The sequence below is a fragment of the Haliaeetus leucocephalus genome, unplaced genomic scaffold, assembly GCF_000737465.1.
Source record: "Haliaeetus leucocephalus isolate CR32 unplaced genomic scaffold, Haliaeetus_leucocephalus-4.0 Scaffold162, whole genome shotgun sequence".
Taxonomy (NCBI): Eukaryota; Metazoa; Chordata; class Aves; order Accipitriformes; family Accipitridae; genus Haliaeetus; species Haliaeetus leucocephalus.
The window spans coordinates 10,142,755-10,158,089 of NW_010972598.1; the positions used below are offsets into that span (position 1 = coordinate 10,142,755).

General features: G+C 47.6%; 3 protein-coding genes across 3 annotated transcripts in view; all 3 read right to left on the reverse strand.

Moving 5' to 3' along the window:
* The window catches only part of LOC104828956 (protein phosphatase 1 regulatory subunit 3C-B-like), a 5,164-nt gene extending 2,745 nt beyond the window's left edge, over positions 1-2,419 (reverse strand). Inside the window, exon 1 of the mRNA XM_010562965.1 lies at positions 2,387-2,419. Coding sequence (XP_010561267.1) covers positions 2,387-2,419 — 33 coding nt within the window. The remainder of the gene's footprint in view (positions 1-2,386) is intronic.
* A 2,976-nt stretch (positions 2,420-5,395) lies between these two features.
* GINS4 (GINS complex subunit 4 (Sld5 homolog)) lies at positions 5,396-7,863 on the reverse strand. The gene is made up of 7 exons (XM_010562736.1): positions 7,757-7,863; positions 7,433-7,519; positions 7,017-7,130; positions 6,439-6,536; positions 6,087-6,175; positions 5,619-5,709; positions 5,396-5,507 (listed from the first exon to the last, which is right to left on the reverse strand). The coding sequence occupies exons 1-7, from the start codon at positions 7,853-7,855 to the stop codon at positions 5,411-5,413; spliced, it is 675 nt and encodes a 224-aa protein (XP_010561038.1). The 5' UTR covers positions 7,856-7,863; the 3' UTR covers positions 5,396-5,410.
* A 408-nt stretch (positions 7,864-8,271) lies between these two features.
* The window catches only part of GOLGA7 (golgin A7), a 7,347-nt gene continuing 283 nt past the window's right edge, over positions 8,272-15,335 (reverse strand). The window contains exons 3-7 of the mRNA XM_010562966.1: positions 15,057-15,149; positions 13,812-13,969; positions 13,354-13,455; positions 12,108-12,171; positions 8,272-9,526 (exon numbers count right to left, since the gene is read on the reverse strand). Of these exons, the coding sequence (XP_010561268.1) occupies positions 12,124-12,171; positions 13,354-13,455; positions 13,812-13,969; positions 15,057-15,149 (401 nt within the window). The 3' untranslated portion in view covers positions 8,272-9,526; positions 12,108-12,123. The remainder of the gene's footprint in view (positions 9,527-12,107; positions 12,172-13,353; positions 13,456-13,811; positions 13,970-15,056; positions 15,150-15,335) is intronic.

The following is a 15,335-nucleotide window of genomic DNA, read 5'->3' on the forward strand; positions in this document are numbered from 1 at the left end:
GCTCTCACTCGCCGCAGCTCATCGCGTCCCACCCGCTCCGGTCCCGCTGCCGGCGGCTCCGCTCGGTCAATGGAGCCGTGGGAGCGCCGGCAGCCGGGACACCCCGCGGCCGCAGCGACAGCCAATCAGCGCCGGAGACACGCCCCCGAGCGGCCAATAGGGGCTCGGGGCTGCCCCGCCCCGACGGGCTGAGAACGCGCCCCCGGGTCTCCCCCGGCCCCGCCGAGCGCGACCACCCGCCGGCCCGGTTGCGACCACCGGGGCCGGGCTCTGCCCCCCACGCTGTGCCGCAAAGGAGCCCTCTCGGGCGAGGCCGATTAACGAGGCCAGAGCCCGAGCCGGCCCCGCGACCCGGGTACCGGCGACCATCCTTCTCTCTGCCGGGCGACGCTCCTGGCTGCGGCCTTCTCCTCGGGAGCTCAGCTCCCTGCTACGGAGCTCAGCTGTGAAGCGGGCTGACGGGAGGAGCAGCACAGAAAAAGCTCCGAATGCCAGAAAAAGGCGAGTGCTTTTTACAAGACCGGCGTTTACTGAACCATCAACGCCTGGCGGAGCTACAGGAAGAAGAGGAGCATGTTCCTCTCACATTGTCTTTAGTGGTGGGAGGCTTGAACTCTTTTTATACATCCCTTTTCAGGTCCAAAACCAGCTACTTCCAAGGTGCCTAAGCACAAAGAAAATCCCAGACTCCAGGCTCATCCTCTACCAAAAGTGAATCTAACTCGTAAGTTTCTGACCCCAGTTCCTTGCCCTGAGAAAGAGATTCACTCGCACCTGAGCAGGCAAGAGACATTATGGTGTCCCTGACACCTATATTCAACATCACCTTCTGTTCAGCTCACATGTGACTCCTTGACAGAAAAGACTGTCACCTAAATCAGATCACCCCTGCCCTGTAGTACCTGCTAATCTCTCCAGAGCTGTCTAGCCATTTATGTTAAGCAGCCCTGATTGCTCCTGCTGACAGTACAGATTTTCATCAGCTCATGACACAACCTACCTATCAAGTATTTATACACAGCTTTCCCTCGCCCCTGTGTCTGAACGTCTCCAGAACAATGCAAGACACCTCTCACAGGATGGCCAGGAGAAGTGAGCTTGAACCCAGTGCTTGCTGGCAAAAACCTGCAGTTCAGCCCCAGCCTCAGTCAGCAAAAACAGCAGAAAAAGAAGCAAGAGAGTCAAAGCAGCACCATCCCCTAGAAGGACGTGTGGCACTCGTGTCTCTGCTGGCCAGACACTCCTGCCTGGGGAGGAGCAGGACAGAGAACTTTGTGGGTGACCAGGGGCCAGACGCACTTGCCTGGCTGGGCCTGCAGGAGCTGGAGGTGTCTGCTGGTGGCCAGTGCAGCTGGGTACCCGCAGCATCGGAGCAGATCTGTCTGCTGGACCTAGACCAGACATCCCGCTGTCAGCACGCAGTCGGCACGCTGCGGCCAAAGCCCTGGCTGGTGACGACGCTCAGGCCCGAGCTGGAAGCAGCGCTCCCCGTTTCTGAGGCCAGCGTTGGAGACAGGCAGCATCACATCCTTCTGCAGAGGTCAGCTGGAGGATCAGCTACCCTGCAAGGTTTAACTGTGGCTGCAACTGCCCAAGTTACAAACCCAAGCAACATCTCCTGAGGTCATGACAGCAAACTGCCCCCCCCCCCGCCCCGTTTTGAACTAAGGGCTCTTGCTCAAGGTCTCGCAAGTTGTCTGCTTTTGAACCTCTGAATACTTGAAATTTTTCCCCGCAGAACTTCCAGTTGTTTCCCCACAGTGTAGGAAAGTTTGCATAGGTAGCTGTTGCTACTAAGGAATTATCATCCTCACTGGATCACATGTAATTTATTTGAGATCATTTTCCTGTAGATACCCAGGAGAAAATAAATAGAACCACCTTCGGATTACTTTTCCTAGACAGGACTTTCAGAGGAACAACTCCCTTGATACCAGCTCTAACACAGATATTTCTCGATTCTGGGAAAGCTACTGTCACCCAGAAGCACAGCAGCCTGCAGCCAGGGTTAACCAGGGCAGTGGAAGAGAAAGCCTGCAGAAAAATCCCTCAACAGGTTTTCCACATTTCACACATGACTGGGGTCTAATGGAAGACAGTCCCCCCGTGCACTGTTGTGATGGGTGGCATACTAGATGTATGCTTACAAGGACAGATGCCCTCCAGCACATACAATGCCGGCGATGAGTCCATTTTCAGCAGTTGCTTTCAGAGAACCATCCTTTCATCACATCCTCTCGTGCTGACAGTGCGTTTCCCCCCCACTTCAGTGACTTGGGCAACTGACACAGACATGAAAGTCTTCCTAGCAATGAAACCACTTGCCCCACCTTTCTCCTGCACTCAGGAGAGCCGATCCGGCTCAGGCTGGGAAATCACAGCTCACCATCAGTGCCCTCCTTGCGACCTCTTTCACCATCCACCTACTTTGCATTTAGAGCTAATCACTCAGTAAACCCAAGCTATCTCCACCTTGGAGGGAGCAGAGAACAGGGGATGTATTTGAACTCAAGCTTTACAGCAGACCCCATGGAAGCTGGAAAAACTGTTCCCACTCTGCACATTCTCTTCCAGAGGCACAAATTAAGGTGGATGGACTGCTGGGTCTTCTCCTCCATCTATAAGTACAAGCCAAAGGCATCACTTCCTTGACAAAGCTGCAGACACTTCCCCTTCTCCCAACACAGACAGAACAGGGGCACAGTGTTAGCAGTAAGGCTGTACCCAGTCCCAAAAGTGTCCCGGTATTTAGTCATGGAAGGACACAAAAAGCAGAGAGCAGCATTTTCAGGTATGCCAAAACTGAATCTCACTATGAGCCTGACTGATTTCAGCCTACTAGCCATCTTCAAAAATCCTGCACAGCCTGTGATGAACATTGTCTTGTGCCGGCTGTCAGACTCCAGAGAGGAGCTGTACTGAAGGCAGTCTGGAAACAATCAGATCCAGTTAAGATTCAGCCGTTGGAAGAGGACAGGTGCCCCTTATGCCCACATTGCTGCAGCCACGTGATATGCAGCGGTAAGGCAAGTACTAGCTGTCTGGACAATTCTTCAGTCAAACTTAATAGGGCCAAGGAGAAAGTCTTCCAGACGTGCCACCTAGACATTCTCCAAGCAGTCCTTCTATAGCACGTTTCTGCAGCAGCGGATTAACGATGACTTTGGCTGGGAGCTTCAGTCACCTCTGTGAAGCAGCCTGGGCTGTAGATAAAGGCAGGGCACAATCCACAGCCCTTCCTGGGGGGCTGTGCAGAGGTATGTGCTACTGATTCCAAAGGATTAAACTCAGCCTCCTCTTAACATCTATACTTAAAAGAATCTTCTTTATCTAAACGGATTCATTACGAACACTATAAACCACACATGCAAAGCCACTCACACTACAAGATGCACTGTGTGACCCTCTGCCTGGCAGAGGAAGGGGAGTGTCAGAGGAGCACCGGCTGCTCCTCACACAGACCGCCGTGCAGGGAAGACCCTGCCCTGAAGGAACACGAGCCACTGTCAGTCCACGCACCTGACAGGCACTGAGCTGAGGTAGCATGGGACACCCTGGCTTCTCCACCAACTAGAAGAGGCATGCACAGGTCACCAGGGCCAGAGGAGCTTTTCCTTTGCGTGACCAGCACAAAGGAAACTATTTGAAGGCAGCCTTGAGCTTGAGGATTAGCTGTAATAGTGGTGCAATGTCCCTGAAGTCAGCCAGTCCAAAGAAGCAGGTTGGAAAAGGCCGGAAAAGCAGCAAGGCCTCTCGCCCCCCTCGCTGGACTTGATCTACATGCAGAATTCCAAGCGATGAAATAGCAGCACTTAAACCCTCTGTGCAGGACCTGCTCTGGCGTTGGCTTTACGCAAAGTCTGCACATGCAGCAGAACTGCAGGTTGAAATACAAATTTTACATGGGCAGCATAAAGACCCCGTGGCTGTGGCACAAACACCCTGAGCATGAACCAGTTGCTCTGGTTAAGAGGAGGTTTGTGACAAACCTGCAAATGCTGTCTGACATTTCCAAAGCTTTGATTGTGATTGCAGCATTCACAATCTGATCAGAGAAAACACAGCTGCCCATGGCTCCTGGAAGCACTCACTCCTTGGCCCAGGGCAAGAAATGCCATTATCAGCACAAGGTCCAGGTAGCAATTCCAAATCCAGGCCTACTCTGCAGGCAAACCTCAGACACCTGTAATGGCAAGGGTGGGTATTTTACAAGGATAGGGCTATTATTGCCAAAATGCCAGGAAGAAGCAGCATAGCTCCTCTCTGGCCATATTAGAAAGGGCTGTACTGACACACCTGTATCCACACCGGGACACAGGCTGCATAGGCAAAACAAAGCTTGTGCAGCCTTCCTTCCCCAAAGACAGGGCCCTTCCGAGGAAGGGCAGACTTGCTGTTTGGTCCGCATAACAATGCTTCAAGGGAGAAACTCCAGGCTAGTAGAAACCCTGAATTCCTAAGCTCATGGCCATCTCCCAGCTGATAGTCAGAAAGACAAAGGGAACAAACTTCGTAAACTCTTCACCCTCCCTTCCCACTGCAGGTAAGGAGCTGGTGCCAAGCACCACACACAGGACCCTATGGCTCTCCCCTGCTTGCTCATGACATTTCCTTTGCTCTGAATTGCAGTTTCCATCCTTAATGTGTTCCAAACCCCTCCTGCTCTTTCTGTAAGAATTAAGATTTGCTCTGCCTTCAAATATCTTTATGTGTGGTGGTTTTTTGCTCAATGGACCATATGCCAAATATGGTGCAGAAGTATCCCCCTGATTCACCTCAGAGCAACAGGCCACTTGCGTAACATCCAGGGTGGTACAGACCCTGTGATGAGATCAAAGCTGACAGGGGAAGGTGGAGTTCACATAGCTCGTTGCCACACCATTCGGTCAGTCAGTTTCCACCCAACAGCCTAATTTAAAGAATAGTGCCAAACTGGAACAGGAATGAACACACAGCTGCAGGTTTAAAAGAGAGCACCCTACTATTTGCAAAGGCTGTATTCGCCTTAAAGGATAGATGCGCTCCGTGACACAGACTGCCCTCGCTCAGGAGCACCAGAGAAAGGAGTCTGGCCATATTCCAGGCATGTCATAACCAATTAGGAGTTTGATGAGCTGTAGGCGCAACAAGCCCCTCGGCATCAGCAGAGGGAAAGACGTCCTGCTGGTTTATTTGCGTGCTTTCAAGGGTACCCCTTCCGACGCTGCTGCTGCTGCCCTGCCCAGCCACGCCACGGCCGAAGGGGACACGGCCCGCCCTCCCCGCCCGCACACACCCCCCCCCACGGCCCGCTCCGCCCCGGCGCCACCTGCCGGCCACGGGAGGGCCGGGGTGGGGGGGGGCCGCAGCGGCTGCAGCAGCCGCCCCCCGGCGTCACGGCCGTCCTGGCCCTGCACTTACCATTCGCCCCTCAGATGAGCTGCACTGCTCCCGAGGCCACCAGCGGGGCAATGGTCTTGTACCGGATCAGATGCTGCGAGCCCTCCTCCAGGTCGATGGTGTACTCTCTGCCAGAGATGGATGTCAAGTTAAACGGCCTCCCCTGCCTTGCTGTAACCCGCGACGCTTTTGGGAAACAAGCTTATTTTCGTGCACCGCACAGGGAAGTGCCCACCTACCTCTGCTCATCTGTCTCTGGCTCGACCAGGATGTTCTCCTGCCGCTCCAACACCCTCAGGAACACAAAGGAGTCCAGGTTGGGCTTCGGAACTGCAAACAACGGATTCGGAGCACAAGCTTAGCTCTTGCTTATGTTCCTCTGCAGGACACCAAGCTAACAGAGGGGTGGGAGGGACAGCAAACTCATGGCCAGTAAAGGGAATGCTAGACACTTCTGATCAGATGTAGTGTGCGCTGCCTCAATGTAAGACAAGACTCGATGGCAGGGGCGAGCACGATCCTCTGACAGCAGCATCAAGGCACACACCACACAGCAGAGCAGCGTTATGACACTGTTATCATGTCATCTTTGCTTCTGCTGAGCGCCAGCTGGAGGACTAGCCCATAACATTTCATGCTCCTCAGAGCTTTCCCCACATCCCTCCTGCTGCAATTTTCAGATTGCCGTGGAGTCTGGATGTACTCACCTGATTTTAGGAGAGACACTTTCTGCAGGTTGGGCGGCATGTGTTTTAGGGCCACGTTTCTCAGATAAGTCTCTGTGTTTGCCATGTACCTGAAACAAAACATTGGAGCATTTACTGGTTTAATCAAATACAAATTTGTGGGGAGAGTACTGACTCAAAACGCCAGCAAGTGACACCTCCTGGTTCCACAGGCATGGCCAGAGACAAGCCCAATGGCTTCCCTGGTAACTGCCTCAGAGTTACCAGAGTTATTTTATTTCAGCTCTTTTCTTGTCCATAAGGAAACCTCCTGGTAAAACCCGAGTTCTATAACCTATAAAAAGGGAGGGAGATGCATCCAAAACATACTTACTCTTTAGCAAAAGCAAACTCCTCTGGTGACAGAATGGAAGGGTCCCCTTCGGCTCGAGACTTCTCCTTCTCCAGGACATGGGGGAAAAACTTCTCTATCTGATATTGAAACACAATGCTAAAGACTGAAACAGACTTTTCCCAGTAGTTCAGTGGCTACTACCCCCACTCCCCAGAGGCTTCCCCTGCAAGCAGCAGTCTACTGCTGTATGGGTGTATGCAGCAGCCGCAGGCCTGCGCAAATACCTGCTCCTGAATTAACAGCAATATGGCCAACTGGGGTCTCCAAGCTGCAAAACCGTATGTGTACATGGCAGGACCCAGGCAGAACATGCAAGCATTCAATTGTGCCATCCTGGGCTTAGATGAGGTAAGAAAACACTCATAGCAATGCTGTGATCCTCCTTCAAAACAACTGAAAAGTGTGTCCAAGGAATGAATTCCTTTGGGTTGGACTTCAGAGGACACAGAGCATGGGCTTTAACTAAGTGCCTTGCTGAAGCAGGAGGCCTTGTATGGGTAAAAATCACTCCTGAAGTCACCCTTTTTCACCCCCTGGGCAGCAGAAGCAAGTATTACCTTTACAAGCCTACACCGCAAGTAGCTGCTGAGCACGTAACGGATCCTTTCAATCTCCATGCGGTGAATGCTGACCTTCAAGTCTCCTCTCTTTGCCCGTTTCAGGTTTGCCTCCTGCAAGGAAATACAATGAAAAATTAAATGATTGAAATGTCAAACAGAGAGGAAGACAGGTTTTGTACATAGGGCCCAGAAAAAACAGACTGTGACTGCTTTTGGCGACACCAAGCATGCTATTTCCTTGTATCTCCCAGTTCCCCCTCCAAGACAAGCTCAAAAAAGGTACTCACAACAGCCTTATCTCAGGGACAGAGGAGCAGATAATCCTGGCAATCCCAGAGAGACCCATGCATGTATCTGCCAGGCCAGGCAACCAGGGCCTGCCTTTACCACCACCTTAGCCCAGCAGAACCTACCATATGGTCCAGCTGCTCCACAACACACTCGATGATCTCAGGTTTGCTCTCCAGTAGCTCTGGAGCAAACTTCTCGTTCAGCCAGGCCTGAAAGAAGACACACTGTAAGCAGAAGCGAGGACTGCACCTCCGATAGGCCCCAGTCCCCAGAGAGGCCAGAAACTCAGCCCTCCCCATCTCCTCCGGCGAGCCTAGGGACCCGGCCCCCAACCACCCCACATCTGTCCTACAGAGCCCAGCGTTCGGTCACCCACCCCCCGCCCCCATATCTCCCCAGGGAGCTCAGGGGCCCGGCCCTCAGCCGCTCTCCCCAGCCCACACTACCTGCTCCAGGCTGCGGATGAGCTGTGCCGGGGTGAGCACCAGTTCCTCGCTGCCGCCATCCGAATCCCCCTCCGTCCCCTCACCGCTCGCTGCCGCCATCTCGACACAGCCTCCCGCCAACAGCTACGGCCCTCCGCGCATGCGCGACCCGCCCCACCGCGCAGGCGCTTCTCCCTGCCCAAGCGAGCGCCACTGCGCAGGCGCCCGGCGCCGCAGCTGTGACCTCCACTGCGCATGCGCCCCACCTCAAGAAAATGGCGGGGGCGCTAAGGTGCAGGGAAGCACCACAGCTGCGTGCGGTCAGGAGCCGTGGAAAGCTGCTGAAAAACAAAGCTATATTAACAGCGGACAAAAAGGTTGCGGCTTAGGAACTGATCTTGAAGCAATGCTGGCTCTGTTTGTTCGCAGCCAAGACCCTACTACCATAGGAGTAAAAATCTCACCGCTAGTGCTACTGTATGCAAAGCAGTGCTATCAAGTATGACACAGACACAGTTTAAGAAAAAATTTACTAATCCATTAGTACTTCTGCCAATATTGCAACAGATGTGAAAGGCAAACACTGTTACAGTTTAGAAAAAACAAGTTTTATACAATTCAAATATTAAACAAATCTCAAAAAAAAAAATCAGTGGCTGAGTAATAAGCCTGGAATTTCAGATCCAGTATTAGCACCTACAGTACCACCAAAAGCCAAAACACTCGATCTGTTCTGCATAAGTCTTCTCCTTTTCTAAATTCCTGGAATTCCTTCTACAGTTGGACAATGACGCTCAGAACCTAAGCTGGGACATCCTTGCTTTGATAAGGGAAAAGGATGTAAGAGAAAAATATTAAGCCAGCTTGGTTTGTAGGAACTTTACTTTTGCAGGTATTGCCGAGGAATGTTGATGCATGGGGGATACTAAATAATGCACAGTTCTACTTTTCAATAGGTGTGCCAGCAGACAGAATTAAGAAACCATCTTACACAACATCTAACAGTTTGTCAAATCAATGTTTTCCTATAAATTATATATAATAAATCCATAAAGAAACAGTTTTACACTTCACATATTAATCAGAGTAGGGTAGGAATTGTTATGTTTATTGGTTCAGCATCCATTTCATTGTACTTACTGTTTTATGAATGAATAGACCCCCCTCTTCTGGTGAGCATTGACAGATGCAGTAACAGCACAGATACAGCAGTAGAAAAAACACCAGTATTAAAGTCTGGCTGTTCCTCCCCCTTCTAGGAACAACCAAAACATTAAAACAAGTAACACTTTGCCTTCTGGTTTTCCACGAGAATCAGCACAGGAAACACAAAACGCTCGTTGCCTTGAGTCACTTCTTGCCAGGCAGAGGCACTGTGTATCCCCTCACTCCAATACTGAACTGGAGGGAAGGCCTTGTTTCTGGAAAATTCCCCACTCTGACTTGCAGCTTTCCAAAGCCCGATTGATGGACAGAAGGTTTAAGAACTAGGGAGGAACAGCACTGCACTTACATGACTAAAACTAGACTTCCGTTGCGCTAAGTGCCCTGTTTCTTTCAGAAGTGTATGTAGCTCTACCACTTCTGCTTTTTCTTGAAAAAAACTAAAAAGTGATCTCATTGCTTAAAAGTTTGCCACAAAATGGATGCTGACCAGCTAGGTCACCCCATGTGGAGCAGTTTTAGGAAGTTAGTCCTTGTAGTAGATGGCACTGTGGATCTGGCAGCAGAGAAAGGAATGATGCTCTAAAGTAGGAGGTAGGGGATACAGCAAGTCCACCGTTGAGCTATCTGCTGGAAAAGAAATTTCATATCATTAGAAACTATTACTAGATAAGACCAACAAAAGCCTACACAAGCCTTTACATAGTTGTATTTTGTTATCTTAAGAGGTATGTAGCAGGAAAGGTAGGGTTACCACATGCTATGGCGAGAGTAGCAGGAACAGAAACCAACACTCCGGATTTCATTTGTTTAACAGGAAATAAAGACCTTTAGCTCTTTGTTTCTTTCTGCGTAACAGGCATAAATATTTCCAATCTCTTTTCTGTACACATTGCCAACAACCTAGACTTAGACTACCATCCCAGGATCTGCAGAGTACCTAAGACAAAGGAGCCAGTCCAAACTTTATCTTTTCAAAAGCAAAGATTCATGAAAGTTCAATAGGTATTTTGGAAACCTAGGGATAGTAATTTTGCAGTTCTATACTGCATGCGATTAGCATGATCCTTTATTTTAGCCTCTTTCAAGTACCCTGAGCACTCTTTTCACTTTGTGACTCTGCCACACAGTATCATGAAAACTAAGTGCGTTTCAGCAACTTTTTCAAGTTAAAGCTACCAATAAGCTAGAGGTTGCTGGCCACTGTTAACTGAAAGCATCATGAGTAAAGATACCAGAGTGAGAGCTGGAACAGCATCCAGCTGAAAAACTGCAATAAAAAGTTTTTGTATGCTGGAATACACTTGGAGACAGAGTCTTGCAAAGATTTTTCCCCTTAAAACTATTGGGTAGGATAAGGTCTCAAATACAGTAGCAGATCTTAGAGTTCCTCTGAATTTACACAGATGTTGCAGAGACCATTAGAAGTCCTAAGATACACCACCTATTCCTAGCCAGAGTCATATCCTCTACCACAATACAGTCCACGTTTTGTAGAGCCCACGTAGGCTGTGTTCATGAACAGATCATCCAGGACAGTCTGCAGGCTCCAAATGACTAGGAGGAGACAAATACCTGATAAAAGCTTCAGTTCCAGATCAGGCTTACTTGGGTAACTCATACTGCTTTCAAAACAGATGTTTACTGACCACAAATACTTGCAATTCATCAAACTATCCAGAACTTCATGACACAAGTCTTTCTTCATTTTAGAAATTTCAGTTGTTTGAACACTGACAGAACTAGCTTTTATGTAATTGCTCAAAACCCACATCACCTAGGAAAACATCCTGCAAGAACTGCTGTGAAATGAGTCATGACAAATGGCTTGTGCCAAATATATGCAGATGCAGTTGGTAAAACACAAACTTATTCCAACAGCAGAACACAAGCACCATGCAATACAACAGATTCCCAAGTGCTAATAACCAGATAAAGAATGATATTTTGAGACAGAATTGGCATCTACAAGTGATGCCAAGTTACAAGCCAGAGTTGTTTAGAAAGAGGTATGCATCAGCAAGAATCTTCACTGGTTTGCTTTACCAGAACTTCTTGTCATGGTTTGCTCCAGCTTGTAGTAATTAATCTGGTTTATATGCACTGTAAATATGGGTCAATCATAAGCAGACTACCAAAAGAGAAATCCTAGAGATAGGTAGCAGAGGCAGGTTAGAAAAAGCACTGAAAGAATTTAGTAATACTACCAAGTATAGTAACTTGCATTTTCCCTTTAGGCTGTGTAAGGTTTGACTCTTAGAATATGGCATATTCTAAGATTCAGGACAGCAGATAAGATATTCTATATTTATACAGTATCTTATCAAGTGTTTCTGAGCAGAAGAGGTTTGGAAGAATCCCACCACTTGGCACATGAAACCAAAATGTCACCCCAGGCAACAGTAGTTCACTGTTCAGTCCCTTCTGGAACAGAAAAGCTGCCATTCAACAGTATATAGAAGTGAATCTTCTACATACTTAGAACCAAGAAGGTAAAATCAATTAACTTTGATTTGTTTAGGATTCTGGGGCTAATAATATTGACTTCTAGGCAAAATACAAGGGGATCCTTAACATGCTGTTGTTATGACCTTGATCTCACATGTGCTCAAAACACAGAGGCTTTTAAAATAGACCCTGGTTTGAGGTACCACAGAAAACATTAGAAAGGAAAAGCTGTATCATTGACAGCAGTATAGGAAGAGCAGGTGCTAGTATAGCACCATCAACGATATTTCTTGAATATTTTTCTCATGCTATTAGTACGAAAACTGGAAATCCAAAATAAGCATTTAAATAGTGACCTATTTTGAAGCCTAGATTTAAGGGTTAGTCTTAAGTTTGTCTGCTTGGAACCTTATGACAGAAAGAGTTCAAAAGAATAAAAAAAGATTCTTTTATCTACAGAATAGAAAACAATTTTGGACATAATAGAGCACAAGTAAGTTTATGTGTATTTACACAATCAAGACCTGAATCTCTCTAAAGGTAAATCTGGTATCACCTGATCTGTATTAACACTCAGTAGCATAATGCCAAATATTGATATTTCTTCTTATTCAGAAAAGCTAGCCCACACAAGATTTATGTGAACAGCCTTTAATTACATACAGTGGTGGGATAAATATTCTGTCTCAGTATGACAGAATCTACCCCTCTGAGCATAAAAAACAGGTTGGGATTGATCTAGGATAAGATTAACATGTACCTGAGACTCCACAGTTTTATCTTCCACTGGTCATACCTCTGTCTTCATAAATGGTAATTTCAATCTGCACAGAAAAGCTGTTAGGGAAACATACTATAAAGAGATTATGAAAACATAACAAAAAAAAAGTGGAAAAATGTTAAGATATTAGAACCTTTGATCCTTCTGCTTCATACCTGCTCTTTCAAGGCCAGTTTCAGAGCTACAAAGCAAATGGAACAGTACACATAAGAGATGCCCCGTCAGGTCAGATCAGTGGCCTATCCAGCCCAGGACTGTTCTGACAACAAGACCACAAGATGCTGTGTACGGAGGGTTTGTGAGCCTTGCCACCTTCTGTTAAATTTCAGGAAAGGTTATGCACTAGACAAAAGTTAACACTTCCATAGTTCAGCTACTAAGTCACTAACCAAACTGAAAATGCTTTTACTCAAGTTGAGTGGTTTTTTTTCGAGGAGGCGTATGCACAGAAAAATGCAGAAAACATATGGAGAACAATGAAGTCATGTAGGTGACAGCTATAAGCTATTTAGACAAATACATAGATAACCCAACTGCAAGGAATCAGCCTTAGCATGCATTTAATTGGCATTCTGTGTTTCAGGTTGCTCCGGTTTCAATATTCTCAAAAAATTATATGTGTTACTCATTCTACCCCCAGATTGGCGACACAAGGTCTTTACAACTACTAAGGTAATAATTAGATAAAATGCCTGCAGTGTGGTTCAAGAGTTGAAGAAGAAAGGTTGAAATAAGCCACGCTAGAACCAAGAGCAAGTGCTAGGCTGGTATCAACTTACAGCGATGTCATATGACGAAATCTTCACCAGAACCTGAGTTGAGGGTTGCAAATTAAACAACAGCCATCTCTTGCTTTCACGTTATCAACTTCTATCCTACCAAGCTGGTCACTTTTTTTCCAATCAGACAAACTGCATTTTTAGAGGTCACTGAAATAGAGGAAGCATCTAAGTGTTGGGAGTACTCTCTTTATGCATACTGCATTTTCAAGGAAGTCTCAAAGGATGGACTCCAATACTGCATTTTCATTGTCTTTCGATGCGACAAATCTGAATGTACTAAAACCTGACCAGAGAACAGTACACAACGGATAGTAACAAAACTTATCACATATTCTGCTGTATCACAGATCAAGCATGATCAGAGGGTGCCACACGGAGATAAACAGGTAGCACATCATAGGCGGACAAACCAGGAGACAAATGTAAGAAACCACGAAGGATACAACTCTTAGTCCTCTTTCAATGGGGTCTGTCAGAAGGAGGCCCTGAGGAGCATAGATCTTCTCGTTCTGTTCCTGAATGAACTTGGCAATTTTCTTTAGAACCTGGTAACAGAACAGCACAGAAGCCACAGTTCCTTCATCAGGTTTCCCAACATTAGAGTCAGAGCCCCAGCAATATCACAGATATAGCAACATTAGGAGAACCCAGCATGCAACCAGAGACAGAACTTCCGTGATTCCTCTGAAGTACAAGCAACCATTACATTACTCAAATTGACTAATATAGACAAGTCTGTCTGATGTATATGTGAAATCACTCTGCAGTAAGATTCAGAGTCTATATGGAATTTGCATGACAACAGCGCAAGCCATAGAAAACCTACCAAGAAATAAGTCTTTGACTGAAGTCTGTAAGACATACAGCCTTCCAAGTAAAAAGGTAAACAAAAGAAGTGCACCTTTTCATAATGTGTTTCCATGCACAAGAAGATGGTATAGGCAGTCAGACAGGCGAGACACCCTTCAAGGTAAGATTGGCCCCCAAGTTTTTCAGCTTCTGCATAGAGGTTATTCAGTGTTCGGACAGTCTCTTCAAACTGCTGCCTATCAATCTGCAAGAGAAGTCAAGTTTAGCTGTCATGCCCTGCACATTTCAGAACTCACTGATATCTTCAGATATCTACCTTCACTTATTGCTTATTTGCACTTCGACACTTTGCAGCCACTGTGTTTAGAGCCAAAGTCTGAAGGGCACTTTGAGTTACAGACCGGTAGTTCTTCATTAAATATCTGCCAAGTGATTAGACCAAGTCTGAATTCCAACACAATGTGAACACAAACCAATTAAGAGTAACATAACTAAACCAACAATGCAATTCAACTGGGGGGGGGGGGGGGGGGAGGGGGGCGGGGGGAAGCTTAGTTCACACCCAAAGAGATCTGCTAGATTAAAAAGAGCAGTTAGGGAGTGGATTGACAGAGCTAACTCTTAATATCAGTAATGCCTTGCTGCTGCTGCAGTGCTGGTCAAACAATGTCTCAACAAAACAAAAAAAAACGAAAAAGAGAAGAAAAGTGCAGTCAGAAAAAGAAAAGGCTTTAGCAGGGAGTGTTTGTTTTGCTATCAGTTGAAGATATTACATCTGACAGCATTAAACAAAATGAAAGTACTTGAGACAGTACTTGTGAGGCTATTGAACAGGCTCAGCAGAACTGGCTGGACTCCACAAGAGAGGACAGCATTAATGCACGACAGTACAACAACGCCCGCTTTATTCTCACAGACATAATGAACACATTCTATTTTACTGCTACAAAAGACAGCTGCCTTTCTCAGGATTAAAGAAAGCACAAAACACCAGCAATTTCATAAACACTGAAGAGAAGTGTTTTGAACTATTTTTCACGTGGCTTTTCACCGCAAATTAAAAGCCTTTGCTTACCGCAATTGATCAAAAATGCCATCTGGGCAACAAACAATGCTTTTATGCCAAAAAATAAGCAATATCCAAAGCAGGATATGCCTTTAAACTTTGAAATCAAGCCTGTCTCACACTATGCATAGGGCCGTAACAGAAAGAGAGGATTAGAAAGCACTAGCCGCCTTAAACTTAAAGACAGCTGTGAGACCTTAGCATACCACCCTTGGGGTGCACTGGAGGGAGAACTGTTCCCCGGACAGGGACACGGGGGAAGAAACCCACCTCCCTCCCACACCCGAGAGGACGGCCCGAGGTAAAGGAGCGGAGGTTTGTGCAACAGACCTCCCACATACTCCAGGAAGACGCGGAACCGGCCTACGGCCACGCCACTCCGTCAGGTCACTCCCGTACGCCAGCCGGGCGCCAGCCGGTCCCCGCCCGCCCTTACACCCAGCGGCCCGGCGGGCGTACGCAGGGTCCAGCCCTTCCCACCGCCGAGCGGACTCGAAGACGCCGTTCCCGACGCGCACAGGGCGAGCTGCGAGCGCCAGCGGCCGCGGC